The sequence below is a fragment of the Thalassophryne amazonica genome, chromosome 3, assembly GCF_902500255.1.
Source record: "Thalassophryne amazonica chromosome 3, fThaAma1.1, whole genome shotgun sequence".
NCBI lineage: Eukaryota > Metazoa > Chordata > Actinopteri > Batrachoidiformes > Batrachoididae > Thalassophryne > Thalassophryne amazonica.
The window spans coordinates 5940376-5956434 of NC_047105.1; the positions used below are offsets into that span (position 1 = coordinate 5940376).

The 16059-nt window shown below is 44.0% G+C and overlaps 1 protein-coding gene across 1 annotated transcript in view; it reads right to left on the reverse strand.

Moving 5' to 3' along the window:
* Positions 1-16059, reverse strand: part of tasora (transcription activation suppressor a) — a 186615-nt gene that overhangs the window by 18501 nt on the left and 152055 nt on the right. Inside the window, exons 22-25 of the mRNA XM_034165189.1 lie at positions 13991-14116; positions 6809-6968; positions 943-1051; positions 663-841 (exon numbers count right to left, since the gene is read on the reverse strand). Coding sequence (XP_034021080.1) covers positions 663-841; positions 943-1051; positions 6809-6968; positions 13991-14116 — 574 coding nt within the window. The remainder of the gene's footprint in view (positions 1-662; positions 842-942; positions 1052-6808; positions 6969-13990; positions 14117-16059) is intronic.

Genomic DNA, 16059 nt, shown 5'->3' on the forward strand with positions numbered 1-16059 from the left:
AGATTTTTCCTCCAAAATTGTATTTACTGAAGCTGTTGAAATAATAAATACTGTAACAATAACTTTAATATAGACAGGATCCAACCAAGGTTCCGACCCATGACCTCAGGACCATCGCCTGGAAAAATAAAAATTAAAATAATAACTTTAGATGAAACACTAACGGGTCTCCTGGTGGAACCTGTTGGTCCTGGTGTTCCGTCTGGTGCTCTGCATTCCCGGGTTCAGGATGTCAAACCTTTAACGTGGGAATTACCTGCAGGCGGAGCTTCTGTTGTTTCTAATTTGTGGATATTATAAACTTTATTTATGTCGATATTTTAAGTTCACATTGTGCACGTTATGTCATTATTGGAGCTGCAATAATTATTCAAATATCAAATTAATCACCAACTATTTGACAACTGATCAAACGTTGTGAGTTGTGTTTTGATTTCGGGCTTCGTAAAACTGAATATTTCATGGTTTATTTCACTCGCTTCTTTACTCCTGTTTTTTTGTTTTTAAACTGACAAAATAATCAGCTGATGAATTGATTAAGTAAAAAATTGAGTTGCAGCTTTAGACATTATAGATTTTTGGTGTCGTGTTTTGAGTGTAATTGTATTTATTATTATTTATCCTGAAAGCGGGACAGAGAAGCGGCGGATCAGTGGGATCACCTGTGAGGAAGACGGTGTGCCGGTACTGCGTGTTCCCCGCCTGGAGCTTAGTCAGACAGTCCAGGTCAGGTGACTGACACTCCATCATGTCGCACTGATGATATGGCAGGAACTCCACGATCATACGCTTCTGATAGGCCGACAGGACGTCCAGCAGGTTGGCAGCATCAATCCTGAACCTGCACGCACACATACACAGACACGTGTCCCATTCGTAATTTAAAGGGTGCCTGGGTACCGGTGGTGGCCCGTGGGCCCATGCAGGTCTTGAGAACCTTACCTGGACTGTTCCTTGAGTTTTTTGTGGGTTCTGCAGTGAACCTTCCACCTCCAGACGATCTCTGGTGAACTGTGCTGCTCAAGCAGCTTCAGCAGAGATGCCAGCTGGTCTACAAAACAACAACAAAAAAATTCAGTCAGTAAATTTCTGAATGTTTTCAAAATCCAGTTTTTGCTTTTTCAAAGTAGACTTTCCATCTGGTAGCTTTGGATGTATTTTAGAGCACCCTTGAAGTCTTTTTAAATGACTGAAAGCAAAACTACAAATCCCGTGAAACAGATCAAACATGCTTCTTCAGGTTTGCTCCCTCCTCCACCCCTGACCAAGGCAGCGTCTCCACCCCTGGACTTGGTCCCGGTGTCTAGGTCTTAAGGCGCCCTGACACCTGTACGACCTTGATCCACGCACTTGCACACACTTTCGTCGTGGTGATCCCACCTGCTGTGTTCGCAGCTGGATGCCGTGCTTTGTTCCACTGGCTGTCCCACGCTTATTTCATAGCACATTAAACATTTTCTTTCGGAGTTGGCTGTTGAAAATGCCTGTAACCACGGAGGGAGGGAGGGAGGGACTGACAGTGACTGACAGTCTGTCAGTCACTGACTGACAGTCACTGACAGTCAGTCAGTCACTGACTGACAGACTGTCAGTCAGTGACAGACTGTCAGTCAGTGACAGACTGTCAGTCAGTGACAGACTGTCAGTCACTGTCAGTCACTGTCAGTCACTGACAGTCACTGACAGTCACTGACAGTCTGTCACTGACTGACAGTGACTGACAGTGACTGTCACTGACTGACAGTGACTGTCAGTGACTGACAGTGACTGACAGTGACTGTCACTGACTGACAGTGACTGTCAGTGACTGACAGTGACTGTCACAGACTGACAGTCACTGACAGTCACAGACTGACAGTCACTGACTGACAGACTGACTGTCACTGACAGTCACAGACTGACAGTCACTGACTGACAGACTGACTGTCACTGACAGTCACTGACTGACAGTCACTGACTGACAGACTGACTGTCACTGACAGTCACTGACTGACAGACTGACTGTCACTGACAGTCACTGACTGACAGACTGACTGTCACTGACAGTCACTGACTGACAGACTGACTGTCACTGACAGTCACTGACTGACAGACTGACTGTCACTGACTGTCACTGACAGTCACTGACAGTCACTGACTGTCACTGACTGTCACTGACAGTCACTGACAGTCACTGACTGTCACTGACTGTCACTGACAGTCACTGACTGTCACTGACTGACAGTCACTGACTGTCACTGACTGTCACTGACAGACTGTCACTGACAGACTGTCACTGATAGACAGTCACTGACTGTCACTGACTGTCACTGACAGACAGTCACTGACTGTCACTGACTGTCACTGACTGTCACTGACTGTCACTGTCTGTCACTGACTGTCACTGACAGACAGTGACTGACAGACAGTGACTGACAGACAGTGACTGACAGACAGTGACAGGCAGTGACAGACAGTGACTGACAGACAGTGACTGACAGACAGTGACTGACAGACAGTGACTGACAGACAGTGACAGGCAGTGACTGACAGACAGTGACTGTCACTGACAGACTGACAGTGACTGTCACTGACAGACTGACAGTCACTGACTGACAGTCACTGACTGACAGTCACTGACTGACAGTCACTGACTGACAGTCACTGACAGACAGTCACTGACAGACAGTCACTGACTGACAGTCACTGACTGACAGTCACTGACAGACAGTCACTGACAGACAGTCACTGACAGACAGTCACTGACTGACAGACAGACAGTCACTGACTGACAGACAGACAGTCACTGACTGACAGACAGACAGTCACTGACTGACAGACAGACAGTCACTGACTGACTGACTGACTGACTCTGTCTCTCTCTCTCACATGCGCTTAATGAGGTGGAGAACATATTTGGAACAATCTAAAAAATTAATTATTTGTCATGTTTATATTGTAACTCAGCCACATTGGGTGTGCAGCCAGTACATTCTGAGTGCCGGTCCCAAGCCCGGATAAATGAGGAGGGTTGCGTCAGGAAGGGCATCCGGCGTAAAACAAGCCAACCCAACTATGCGGACTCGGAATCGAATTCCCATACCGGATCGGTCGCGGCCCGGGTTAACAACGTCCGCCACCGGTGCTATTGCCCAACAGGGTGCCGGTGGAAATTGGGCTACTGCTGGGCGAAGACGACGAAGAAGAGGAGGAAAACGTTGCCACGAACAGCAGGAGAAGAAGAAAACTAGAAGGGTGGAAATGAGAGTGGGGACTTTGAATGTTGGTAGTATGACTAGTAAAGGGAGAGAGCTGGCTGATATGATGGAGAGGAGAAAGGTAGACATATTGTGTGTGCAAGAGACCAAGTGGAAGGGAAGTAAGACCAGGAGCATTGGCGGTGGGTACAAGTTGTTGTACCATGGTGAGGACAGGAAGAGAAATGGTGTTGGGGTCATTTTAAAGGAAGACTATGTTAAAAGTGTGTTGGAGGTTAAGCGAGTGTCTGACAGGGTGATGAGTGTGAAGTTGGAAATTGAAGGGGTGATGATGAATATCATCAGTGCATATGCCCCACAGGTAGGTTGTAAGATGAAGGAGAAAGAAGATTTCTGGAGTGTGTTAGATGAGGTGGTGGAAAGTGTGCCAAAGCATGAAAGAGTGGTGATAGGAGCAGACTTCAATGGGCATGTTGGTGAAGGGAACAGAGGTGATGAGGATGTAATGGGTAGATATGGTATCAAGGACAGGAATGGGGAAGGACAGATGGTAGTTGATTTTGCAAAAAGGATGGAAATGGCTGTGGTGAATATCTACTTTAAGAAAAGGGAGGAGCACAGGGTAACATATAAGAGTGGAGGAAGGTGCACACAGGTGGACTACATTCTTTATAGGAGATGCAAGCTAAAAGAAACCACAGACTGTAAGGTGGTAGCAGGAGAGAGTGTCGCTAGACAGCATAGAATGGTTGTTTTTAGGATGACTTTAGAGGTAAAGAAGAAGAAGAGAGTGAGAGCTCAACAAAGGATCAGATGGTGGAAGCTGAAGGAGGAAGACTGTTGTGTGAAATTTAGCGAGCAGGTGAGAGAAGCACTAGTTGGAGAGGAAGCAATTTTGGACAACTGGAAAAGTACTGCAGATGTGGTGAGGGAGACAGCTAAGGCAGTACTGGGTATGACATCTGGACAGTGGAAGGAAGACAAGGAGACTTGGTGGTGGAATGAAGTGGTCCAGGAAAGCATAAGGACAAAGAGGTTGGCGAAAAAGTTTTGGGATAGTCGGAGAGATGAAGAAAGTAGACAGGAGTACAAGGAGATGCGGCGTAAGGCGAGAAGAGAAGTGGCAAAAGCATATTGCGAGCTGTACAAGAAGTTGAATAGTAAGGAAGGAGAAAAGGACTTGTACCGATTGGCCAGACTGACTGACAGTCACTGACTGACAGACAGACAGTCACTGACTGACAGACAGACAGTCACTGACTGACAGACAGACAGTCACTGACTGACAGACAGACAGTCACTGACTGACAGACAGACAGTCACTGACTGACAGACAGACAGTCACTGACTGACAGACAGACAGTCACTGACTGACTGACTGACTGACTGACTCTGTCTCTCTCTCTCACATGCGCTTAATGAGGTGGAGAACATATTTGGAACAATCTAAAAAATTAATTATTTGTCATGTTTATATTGTAACTCAGCCACATTGGGTGTGCAGCCAGTACATTCTGAGTGCCGGTCCCAAGCCCGGATAAATGAGGAGGGTTGCGTCAGGAAGGGCATCCGGCGTAAAACAAGCCAACCCAACTATGCGGACTCGGAATCGAATTCCCATACCGGATCGGTCGCGGCCCGGGTTAACAACGTCCGCCACCGGTGCTATTGCCCAACAGGGTGCCGGTGGAAATTGGGCTACTGCTGGGCGAAGACGATGAAGAAGAGGAGGAAAACGTTGCCACGAATAGCAGGAGAAGAAGAAAACTAGAAGGGTGGAAATGAGAGTGGGGACTTTGAATGTTGGTAGTATGACTAGTAAAGGGAGAGAGCTGGCTGATATGATGGAGAGGAGAAAGGTAGACATATTGTGTGTGCAAGAGACCAAGTGGAAGGGAAGTAAGACCAGGAGCATTGGCGGTGGGTACAAGTTGTTGTACCATGGTGAGGACAGGAAGAGAAATGGTGTTGGGGTCATTTTAAAGGAAGAGTATGTTAAAAGTGTGTTGGAGGTTAAGCGAGTGTCTGACAGGGTGATGAGTGTGAAGTTGGAAATTGAAGGGGTGATGATGAATATCATCAGTGCATATGCCCCACAGGTAGGTTGTAAGATGAAGGAGAAAGAAGATTTCTGGAGTGTGTTAGATGAGGTGGTGGAAAGTGTGCCAAAGCATGAAAGAGTGGTGATAGGAGCAGACTTCAATGGGCATGTTGGTGAAGGGAACAGAGGTGATGAGGATGTAATGGGTAGATATGGTATCAAGGACAGGAATGGGGAAGGACAGATGGTAGTTGATTTTGCAAAAAGGATGGAAATGGCTGTGGTGAATATCTACTTTAAGAAAAGGGAGGAGCACAGGGTAACATATAAGAGTGGAGGAAGGTGCACACAGGTGGACTACATTCTTTATAGGAGATGCAAGCTAAAAGAAACCACAGACTGTAAGGTGGTAGCAGGAGAGAGTGTCGCTAGACAGCATAGAATGGTTGTTTTTAGGATGACTTTAGAGGTAAAGAAGAAGAAGAGAGTGAGAGCTCAACAAAGGATCAGATGGTGGAAGCTGAAGGAGGAAGACTGTTGTGTGAAATTTAGCGAGCAGGTGAGAGAAGCACTAGTTGGAGAGGAAGCAATTTTTGGACAACTGGAAAAGTTGTGTCTAGTCTGGAGAAGTGGAGATATGCTTTGGAGAGAAGGGGAATGAAAGTCAGTAGAAGCAAGACTGAGTACATGTGTGTGAATGAGAGGGAGCCCAGTGGAATAGTGCAGTTACAAGGAGTAGAAGTGGTGAAAGTAGATGAGTTTAAATATTTGGGGTCAACTGTTCAAAGTAATGGAGAGTGTGGTAGAGAGGTGAAGAAGAGAGTGCAGGCAGGGTGGAGTGGGTGGAGAAAGGTGGCAGGAGTGATTTGTGACTGGTTCTGACTCTGGGCCCAGAACCTGTTAAAGTCACAAAACGCAGCAGGTCTGCGTTGTGTGCACCCAGAGCGATGAGGAAAAACAAGATAGAAAAAACAACTCATGTGGTGACAGACTTCTCTTTGCGACCAAGAACCCACAAAGAGGTGGCCGTTTCAATTTTATACACCTGTGTGGATCACATGACTTACTTTGAAGAAAAAAAAAAATTAAAGGGACCAGAACACAACACAAAATCCACAAACAACAGTAACCCAAACATAACTATTTGAGAGCATATTTGAGAGCACACAACAATCATTTCCACATAAATTCACCATTATTTCAAAATATAAGACGGGGGAGCGATCAGAGCATGACAGCAGCAGGTCTGAGTCTGACTCTCTACTGATCAAAGGGAATAATGTGATTATAAAGTAAAACCTCTTAAATCATTCTAAAGTCAGTTTTAAGCAGAAACGAGGTGAGAATCTGTTAATGGCTGCTGACGCTCCAACATGACGCATGCGCAGTGAAGGCAGGCACAACAATCAGACTACAAAACTGGGTCACACATGCACAGACCAGTGTAGAGGATCACTCAGACGAGGGGAGTGCTGAGCACCAGACACTGGGACTGTGGCTGCCTGCTGCCCCTTGTGGTTGGATTGTGTCGAACTGTAACTACAATGGTTAAATAACGTTCCTCATTTACCGTGTGTGATGAAGTCTGGACTGAGGACCAGCTCATCGGAGACAATGCAGCCGCCGGAAACAAAGAGCTCATCGTAGCTGTTGTTCCTGAAGTCATCCAGACTGTCGACTCCCACAAACACCACTGAGGGGTGTTGCTTCAGAGACACAAGGCCCGGGATCTGAAATGCAGGTGTACGTAGACGGGTCAGTTTATGGTGTTTAATTATTCATTCTTAAAAGTCACAAAGATAACTGGTTCTGTTAAAGTGAGCATTCTGTTTGTTTTTTTCAATTATTATTTGTGCAGCTTTGAGATTATTTGTGAATAAAAACTTGTGGGTTTGCAGCAGAACATTTTACAGAGAACCACTGCACCGCTCTCACAGGTCTACATCCCAGGACGTCCTCACCCTGGAAACCCTTGGAGGGTCCAGGAGGGTGTCCATAATGACAATCACATACCGCCTTCGTGCCGCGGTCATGTTTTAAGCACGGTGGGATTTTGAAGATGTGTGAAAATTCCCTTTTTCCTCTCACTGAAGTTATGCTACTGATGTGCTATGGCAGATTTTGTACACACCACAAGTCCACTATGTTCAAAACATCATCAAGCCGTGTGCATATCGATGGCATGCTCAGATAATGTGCAATACAACACCAATTCCAATGAAGTTGGGACACTGTGTGAAATGTAAATAAAAACAATACGATGATTTGCAAATCCTCTTCAACCTATATTCAATTGAAAACACCACAAAGACAAGATATTTAATGTTCAAACTGATAGACTTTTTTGTTTTTGTGCAAATATTTGCTCATTTTGAAATGGATGCCTGCAACACATTTCAAAAAGCTGGGACAGGGGCCACAAAAGACTGGGAAAGTTGATGAATGCTCAAAGAACACCTAATTGGAAACAGGTGAGTGTCATAACTGGGTATAAAGGAGCATCCCCAAAAGACTCAGCTGTTCACAAGCAAAGATGGGGCGAGGATCATCACTTTGTGAACAACTGCGTGAAAAAATAATCCAACAGTTTAAGAACAATGTTTCTCAATGTTCAATTGCAAGGAATTTAGGGATTCCATCATCTACAGTCCATAATATAATCAGAAGATTCAGAGAATCTGGAGAACTTTCTACACATAAGCAGCAAGGCTGAAAACCAACACTGAATGCCTGTGACCTTCGATCCCTCAGGCGGCACTGCATTAAAAGCCGACATCATTGTGTAAAGGATCTTACTGCGTGGGCTCAGGAACACTTCAGAAAACCATTGTCAGTTAACACAGTTTGTCGCTACATCTACAAGTGCAAGTTAAAACTCTACCATGCAAAGTGAAAGTCATACATCAACAACATCCAGAAACACCGCCGCCTTCTCTGGGCCCGAGCCCATTTGAAATGGACAGACACAAACTGGAAAAGTGTGCTGTGGTCTGATGAGTCCACATTTCAAATTGTTTTTGGAAATCATGGACGTCATGTCCTCCGGACAAAAGATGAAAAAGACCATACAGATTGTTACCAGCGCAAAGTGCAAAAGCCAGCATCTGTGATGGTATGGGGGTGTGTTAGTGCCCATGGCATGGACAACTTACACATCTGTGATGGCACCATCAATGCTGAAAGGTCCATCCAGATTTTGGAGCAACACATGCTGCCATCCAAGCAACGTCTTTTTCAGGGACATCCCTGCTTATTTCAGCAAGACAATGTCAAGCCACATTCTGCACGTGTTACAACAGTGTGGCTTCGTAGTAAAAGAGGGCGGGTATTAGACTGGCCTGCCTGCAGTCCAGACCTGTCGCCCATTGAAAATGTGTGGCGCTTTATGAAGCGCAAAATACAACGGAGACCCCGGACTGTTGAACAACTGAAGTCGTACATCAAGCAAGAATGGGAAAGAATTCCACCTACAAAACTTCAACAATTAGTGTCCTCAGTTCTCAGTATGGTAAACATACCACTGTCCCAGCTTTTTTGAAACGTGTTGCAAGCATCCATTTCAAAATGAGCAAACATTTGCATTTACATTTTACACAACGTCCAAACTTCATTGGAATTGGGAATGTAGATTAAGAAGTCAAATATGACCACTGTTGAGACTGAAGACTTCAGGTCTCATCTCAGAAACGTCAACAGTTTTAAGAACATACAAACATACAAAGTGGCTACAATAAGTTAACGCTTTTAAACACAGGAATGTATGTTTACTTGAGGACCCCCCCACGCACCCCCGAGACTGAAGGTCCATTAACAGTACATTTTAAAGACATACTGGAGAGATAATAACACTAACTATAATGATATTTAACAACTGAATCATTCTATTAATGATTTAGTTTAGCTAATTTTACTACTACATAACTACACTAAGTGGAAATGACATGGCATATTAAAAAAAACAGTTTCCTTAAATTTTTCTAAATAAGCAAAAACTTCAGGAGCAGCTTGGACTGAAGGTCTTTTTCCTTAATGCACGGCATTAGGGTTAAGCCTCTTTCACACTGGCGTATTTGTAGAGCTGTGTATTGCAGAGTTGTGTTTCATTTAAATACGCCCGAAATGAGCGGATACTCAGCCTTTTTCCGTGTTCGTTTCATACTTGCAGCTGAGTGTGTTCGCTTTTTAATGTGTGCACACAATTGCGTGTACCTTGCCGCTATTTAAACCCAGTTCACTCCTGCCGTCTGTGCAGAACACATCACTGCACTTGGAAAACAGTGGACTGTATCATGAGGTTTTTACAGTTGCATTACTGCCACGATCAGGGCGTTTGATGAGTGCTTCGACATGCGGCAAGTGCGCTTTTATTTTAAAGTCACAGCTTTGATCAGACACACACAGAGGGAGAGCGCTGCTGTTTCTGGATTTCTGAGTTGAGGTTCGATTCCCTGTTCTGAACACACAGGTGCTGTGGGCTGTGTGATCATGTTCTCCATCTGACGCACTCAGTTTTTGGTTGTGTACAGAAGCGCAGTGTTGCACAGACTTGCTTGCTGTAACGCTGTGCTGCGCAGACCTGCTTAAAACTGTGTCCAGCGCTCTACGGCGAAGAAAATTAAACATGTTTAATTTCTTCCATCCTACGTGCGTAGCCCTCAACATACTGCTACGTAGGGAGCAAAAACTCCACGTAGAGCTGCTAAAAGTGGGCATAGAACTGCTCAACTCAGCGTAGACGATACGCCACAATGAGCAACTCTACGAATACGCCAATGTGAAAGGGGCTTTAAGGTTAGGCACAGTATTTTGTGCATTTAAATGTTAACATTTTTTTGTTAAAGTATTCTGCAGTTCGAATAATAAACCACCTGATTTCATCAGGCTTCAGTCAATATACTGTACAAAGTAGTAGCATAATCAAGTATAAATTGTGATAAACATAAGCTTTTTTTTTTGGAGGGGGTGATTTTACACACACACACACACACACACACACACACACACACACACACACACACACACACACACACACACACACACACACACACACACACACACACACACACACACACACACACACACACACACACACACACAGTAGTGTTCTGAATAATAGTAGTGCTATGTGACTAAAAAGATTAATCCAGGTTTTGAGTATATTTCTTATTGTTACATGGGAAACAAGGTGCCAGTAGATTCAGTAGATTCTCACAAATCCAACAAGATCAAGCATTCATGATATGCACACTCTTAAGGCTATGAAATTGGGCTATTAGTAAAAAAAGTAGAAAAGGGAGTGTTCACAATAATAGTAGCATCTGCTGTGGACGCTACAAACTCAAAACTATTATGTTCAAACTGCTTTTTTAGCAATCCCGTGAATCACTAAACTAGTATTTAGTTGTATAACCACAGTTTTTCATGATTTCTTCACATTTGCGAGGCATTAATTTTGTTGGTTTGGAACCAGGATTTTGCTGGTTTACTAGTGTGCTTGGGGTCATTGTCTTGTTGAAACACCCATTTCAAGGGCATGTCCTCTTCAGCATAAGGCAACATGACCTCTTCAAGTATTTTGACATATCCAAACTGATCCATGATACCTGGTATGCAATATATAGGCCCAACACCATAGTAGGAGAAACATTCCCATATCATGATGCTTGCACCACCATGCTTCACTGTCTTCACTGTTAACTGTGGCTTGAATTCAGAGTTTGGGGGTCGTCTCACAAACTGTCTGCGGCCCTTGAACCCAAAAAGAACAATTTTACTCTCATCAGTCCACAAAATATTCCTCCATTTCTCTTTAGGCCAGTTGATGTGTTCTTTGGCAAATTGTAATCTCTTCTGCACGTCTTTTATTTAACAGAGGGACTTTGCAGGGGATTCTTCCAAATAAATTAGCTTCACACAGGCGCCTTCTAACTGTCACAGCACTTACAGGTAACTCCAGACTGTCTTTGATCATCCTGGAGCTGATCAATGGGTGAGCCTTTGCCATTCTGGTTATTCTTCTATCCATTTTGATGGCTGTTTTCCGTTTTCTTCCACGCATCTCTGGTTTTTTGTCCATTTTAAAGCATTGGAGATCATTGTAGATGAACAGCCTATAATTTTTTGCACCTGCGTATAAGTCTGCAATCAACTTTTTAATCAAACTACGCTGTTCTTCTGAACAATGTCTTGAACGTCCCATTTTCCTCAGGCTTTCAAAGAGAAAAGCATGTTCAACAGGTGCTGGTTTCATCCTTAAATAGGGGACACCTGATTCACACCTGTTTGTTCCACAAAACTGACAAACTCACTGACTGAATGCCACACTACTATTATTGTGAACACCCCCTTTTCTACTTTTTTTTTTAACTAATAGCCCAATTTCATAGCCTTAAGAGTGTGCATATCATGAATGCTTGGTCTTGTTGGATTTGTGAGAATCTACTGAATCTACTGGCTTCTGCTCTCTGTCGAGACGGACAAATTTTTCCTCCCTCCTCCCTCCTTACCTTTCCTGCTTCTGTAGCGTGTTTGTCTGTGAGGCTGCCAGCTCTGCTCTTCTGGAAAACGGCAAAAATGGATCTGATCAAGTGGTCTCTGAGCGCAATTGACACTATTTTTTCTACAAGACACTCGGGAGCGGAGGACCCGACCTGTCCTGCCAGGACACGTGTGGCGGGGTACGTGATGGATAGTTGGAAGAGGTGGCAAGTCATGTGCCTGTACATGTTGTCTGTGGAGGACGTTGAAGATGTCTATTTATTTGGAGCTGTGGTGACCAGGTTTCTGCTGTGTGGAGCGGCCATAGCACTGGTTTACCGGAAAATTAAGAAGGTGGAAGTGGCACTAATTGGCCCGTCCAGGCTGCCTCACATGATTGATTCGATTGGAAGGGCAGTGTCAGCTCAGTCGGCGGGTGTTAACCGCATGTTGGAATCCATCACGGGGAGAATGGCTGCACTGGAAAACCGCTTTGATCGTCAGTAATGACCACATCTCCTCTTCTCTATTCAGATGTATTGGAAGCCACTCTGTTTCAGACAGTGGAATCTTTCAGGCCTCTGCTAATCTGGATATCTATTTGGTTCCCAAACACCAGCTGCTCTCCAAGGCTGCTGGGATAAAATCCTCCTCCGAAGAACACCTCTGTTGCCTCACTTCCCTGTCTTCCCTGCCTCTCAGTCTCCTCCCAGTCCTGAGATGGGACCTTGACACTCTGTTGGACTGATTCAGGACTGGGAGCCCCCCTCCCCCCCAGGATGGACAGATAAGGCTGTTCATGGCGCCAAGGGCGGCCTTCCGGGTTGTCTGTCTGAACACTGGACACATTCAAGTCTCGGCTGTCGTCTGTTTTTTGTGTGATTGTCATTGTTTATCTGTGCGATGGGTTTTTTTTTCTTCAGGGCTGCTGCGTGGTTCAACGCAGCAGCACTGGAGGTTTTTCTTCCCAATTTTTACCTTGTGTGTGCTTTTATATGTGTTCATGTACCGGGCCGGCTTATGTGTTGTGTGTGTTATGTGTGTTGTTGTTTGTTAAGTGTGTCATGAGGCCAGTCAAGGTTTGCTCAGCCCTGCTCGTGACCTAAGGCAGGGATGTACATCTGGAGCTGGTCCCCAGGCGCCATAAAGGCAACCTCTGCTCCTAACTGGCAATTAGGATGGGTAAAATGCAGTAAACACATTTCATTGTGCAGGGAACATGTTACTATGTGCATATGACAATAAAATTCTTTTGAATCCTTGAATCCTTTGAATGTAACAATAAGAAATATATTCAAAACCTGGAATAATCTTTTTAGTCACATAGCACTACTATTATTCTGAACACTACTGTATATACATATACATACACACACAGCTGAGTGGATTCTTGTCATTTGATTGGTGCTTTGCATGTCACATGACATGGATTAATTCATCCCATTTGTGTTGCATTGCATTTAGAGTGCAGCTTGGTTCCATTCAGAGTGCAAATTTGGTTCCATACGTTAGGTACCATTGCACTCTGCGCGCGCGCACACACACACACACACACACACACACACACACTGACTGGAAGCTGTTGGCAGGGAGAAAGAAAAGCTGGACTCATTTCTGACGAGATTTTTTTCGCTGCACTGAGGACAGTTTTTTTTTTTGGTAGTACATGCACGTACAACTGCCGACCAGGTTGTGTGTGTGTGTGTGTATGCGCGGGGGACAACGACTCTCCAGAAACATAATTTGATTGAGCTAACTGATGCTGCTAATTCTCTCACTCACTCACTCACACACACTCCGCTGTAAGCCGTCTGGATGCATGAAGACCTGTTCACATGAAACGCTGATGTGATTTTTGGCTGGACTGAGGAACTACACAAAGTCTTTAATTTTTTTTTTAATGGAAGTCCGAAGTCACTGCACAGCACCACTGTACTACACATTACAAAGGAACACCAAAATGCAAGTCTCTTTTTTGTTGTTTATAAATTAATAAAATATCAAATGACAAGGATCTATTTTAGCCATTATATAAAACAAAAACATTTTTACATTCTTTCAATGGAACAAATATTTAATTCAGTGAAAGCTGGAACAAACCATTTAACTCTGCTTCACCTCGTTGAATGGTTTGTTCCAGTTTTCACCTCATGAAATATTTGTTCCACTGAACTCATAAACATTCATTATTTGTATGTTATTATTATTATTTGGCTGTACTGCTCAGCCCTACAAGCTGCAAATATGCAGTAAACTAATCAGACGGCATCAGCACCTCGTGAATGTGTCCAGAGATGTCTTTGTTCTTAATGATGACCAGCAGTCTGCTGTTGGACCTTTCTTGGTTCAGAAATGTCAACGGGTTCTGTGTTTCCAGGTTCCCCTGCTTCAACAGGTACGCCTACAGCAACACATTATGCAATGACAAAAATACATAAATAACAATACTTAACAATAAAAACTATTCAAAAATGTGGTCTTCCAATTAAAAACACACATTTCTTCAGAAGAAAGAATGGCAGTTTTTTCTTCCCGCAACTGGACTTTCGCTTCCTGTTTAAGAAGATAGGTTAGTATACGGTACCCCCAGAATGTATTCACAGCACTTCACTTTTTTCACATTTTCTTGTTACAACCTTATTAGAAAATGGTTAAAATAAAATTTTCCCCTCAAACTTTTACTCACAACACCCTATAATGACAACATAAAAAAGTGTTTGTTTTTTTTTGACAGTTTTGCAAATTTATTAAAAACATCAACAACAACAGCAACAACTAAGAAATCACTCATACATAAGTATTCACACCTTTTGTTCAATACTTTGTTGATGCACCTTTGGCAGCAGTTACAGCCTCAAGTCTGCTTGAATATGATGTCACAAGCTTGGTGCACCTATCTCTGGGCAGTCTGGTCCATTCCTCTTTGTAGCACCTCTCAAGCTCCATCAGGTTGGATGAGGACCGTCGGTGCACAGACATGTTCAGATCTCTCCAGAGATGTTCAGTCAGATTCAGGTCTGGGCTCTGACTGGGCCACTCAAGGACATTCACAGAGTTGTCCTGAAGCCACTCCTTTGATATCTTGGCTGTCTGTTTAGGGTCATCATCCTGCTGAAAGATGAACTGTCACCCCAGACTGAGGTCAAGAGCGCTCTGGAGCAGGTTTTCATCCAGGATGTCTCTATACGTTGCTGCATTCATCTTTCCCTCAATCCTGACTAGTCTGCTACTGAAAAACATCCCCACAGCATGATGCTGCCACCACCATGCTTCACTGTAGGGATGGTGCCTGGTTTCCTCCAAACATGACGCCTGACATTCACACCAAAGAGTTTAGTCTTTGTTTCATCAGACCAAAGAATTTTGTTACTCCTGGTCTGAGAGTCCTTCAGGTGCCTCAGAGCAAAATCCAGGTGGGCTGCCATGTGCCTTTTACTAAGGAGTGGCTTCAGTCTGGACACTCTACCATACAGACCTGATTGGTGGACTGCTGCAGAGATGGCTGTTCTTCTGGAAGGTTCTCCTCACTCCACAGAGGAATGCTGGAGCTCTGATAGAGTGACCATCTGGTTCTTGGTCACCTCCCTAACGTAAGGCCCCCCATCACTCAGTTTAGACAGGCGACCAGCTCCAAGAAGACGTCTGATGGATCTGACCTTCTTCCATTTACAGATGGAGGCCACTGTGCTCATTGGGACCTTCAAAGCAACAGAAATGTTTCTGTACCCTTCCCCAGATTTGTGCCTCCAGACAATCCTGTCTGAGGTCTACAGACAATTCCTTTGACTTCATGCTTGATTTGTGCTCTGATTGTCAACTGTGGGACCTTATATGTAGACAGGCGTGTGTCTTTCCAAATCATGTCCAATCAACTTAATTTACCCCAGATGGACTCCAATGAAATCTCAGAAACATCTCAAAGCTGATCAGTGGAAACAGGATGCACGTGAGCTCAATTGTGCAACGTGTGATTATTTAGGTTTGAAAAATCTAAAAAAAAAAAAAAAAAAAACTCTTTCATATTGTCATTATGGGGTATCATTTGTAGAATTTTGAGGAATAAAATTAATTTCAGCCATTTTGGAATAAGGCTGTAACATATAATGTAGAAAACATGCAGGGCTGTGAAAAATTTCTGGATGCACTGTATCAGCCTTAGTGTTTGGCACAAATCCATATGGTGATCGGATGATGGACTGGATTTTATTTGAGTCTCCGGAGCATGAAGTCAGCTATTTGGGAATTTTCTGCTTCTTCATTTAATAATTAAGCACGGATGGTCACACGTGGGTCAAATCTTTTGAGCCCACTTGGAACTTATGTTTGTGGACTTCTTGTGGATTA